Genomic DNA, 690 nt, shown 5'->3' with positions numbered 1-690 from the left:
TCTCCTACAAGACAGTATGGCAGAATTCGTCCTTCTGCAACAGCTGATGGCTTCGGTACATTCATGCCGTTTGCATTGAAGTTCTTGCCCATAACACTGCTGCCGAAAATACCTCCATCGCTTCGTCGTCCATATGCCCCGATGTCAACGAAACGGAATAGATAACGTGCATCACAAATGGCCATCAATACTACACTATGAGCATTCTTATAGTTGTAGTACGTGGAACCAGCATTGTTGGGACACTGGAACAAAATTAGCATTCATGCATTCATTATTTTGAAAACAGAAAATATAGTTCACCGATAATTGGTACCGATACGGTACGATATGTTAAGCTGATTTTACATTAATCGCATTGTAGCATCGCAAACGTTGCGATGCTGCGATGCAACTATTATGTAGAACCAGTTTCAGGATATTAATACTACTGAATACATACTTGAATTGTTACATGTTTTCCATCGATGGCACCAATGCAGTGAATAAAATTGGTCAACTCTTCAAAATCATTTGCAATATCAAACCAGTCTCTTTCCGACAATGCTGGCGGTAAAACCAATGGACACAATGTGCTCCAAATTGCTTCGCATGTCTCTCGAATGATATTACAAGCTGTTGTTACCCCAACGAGATACTGGTATGATATTGATGTCATTGAATCGCCAGAAGCAAGATACCTAAAATTTC

General features: G+C 40.0%; 1 protein-coding gene across 1 annotated transcript in view; it reads right to left on the bottom strand.

The window, feature by feature from the left end:
* Positions 1–658, bottom strand: part of LOC105449081 — a 1,779-nt gene extending 1,121 nt beyond the window's left edge. The window contains exons 1-2 of the mRNA XM_011688076.1: positions 443–658; positions 14–245 (exon numbers count right to left, since the gene is read on the bottom strand). Of these exons, the coding sequence (XP_011686378.1) occupies positions 14–245; positions 443–658 (448 nt within the window). The remainder of the gene's footprint in view (positions 1–13; positions 246–442) is intronic.
* Positions 659–690: the final 32 nt, after the last annotated feature.

This window comes from Wasmannia auropunctata, unplaced genomic scaffold (assembly GCF_000956235.1).
Source record: "Wasmannia auropunctata unplaced genomic scaffold, wasmannia.A_1.0 LD336078.1, whole genome shotgun sequence".
Lineage (NCBI taxonomy): Eukaryota > Metazoa > Arthropoda > Insecta > Hymenoptera > Formicidae > Wasmannia > Wasmannia auropunctata.
This window is presented reverse-complemented; position numbering and strand designations above follow the sequence as displayed.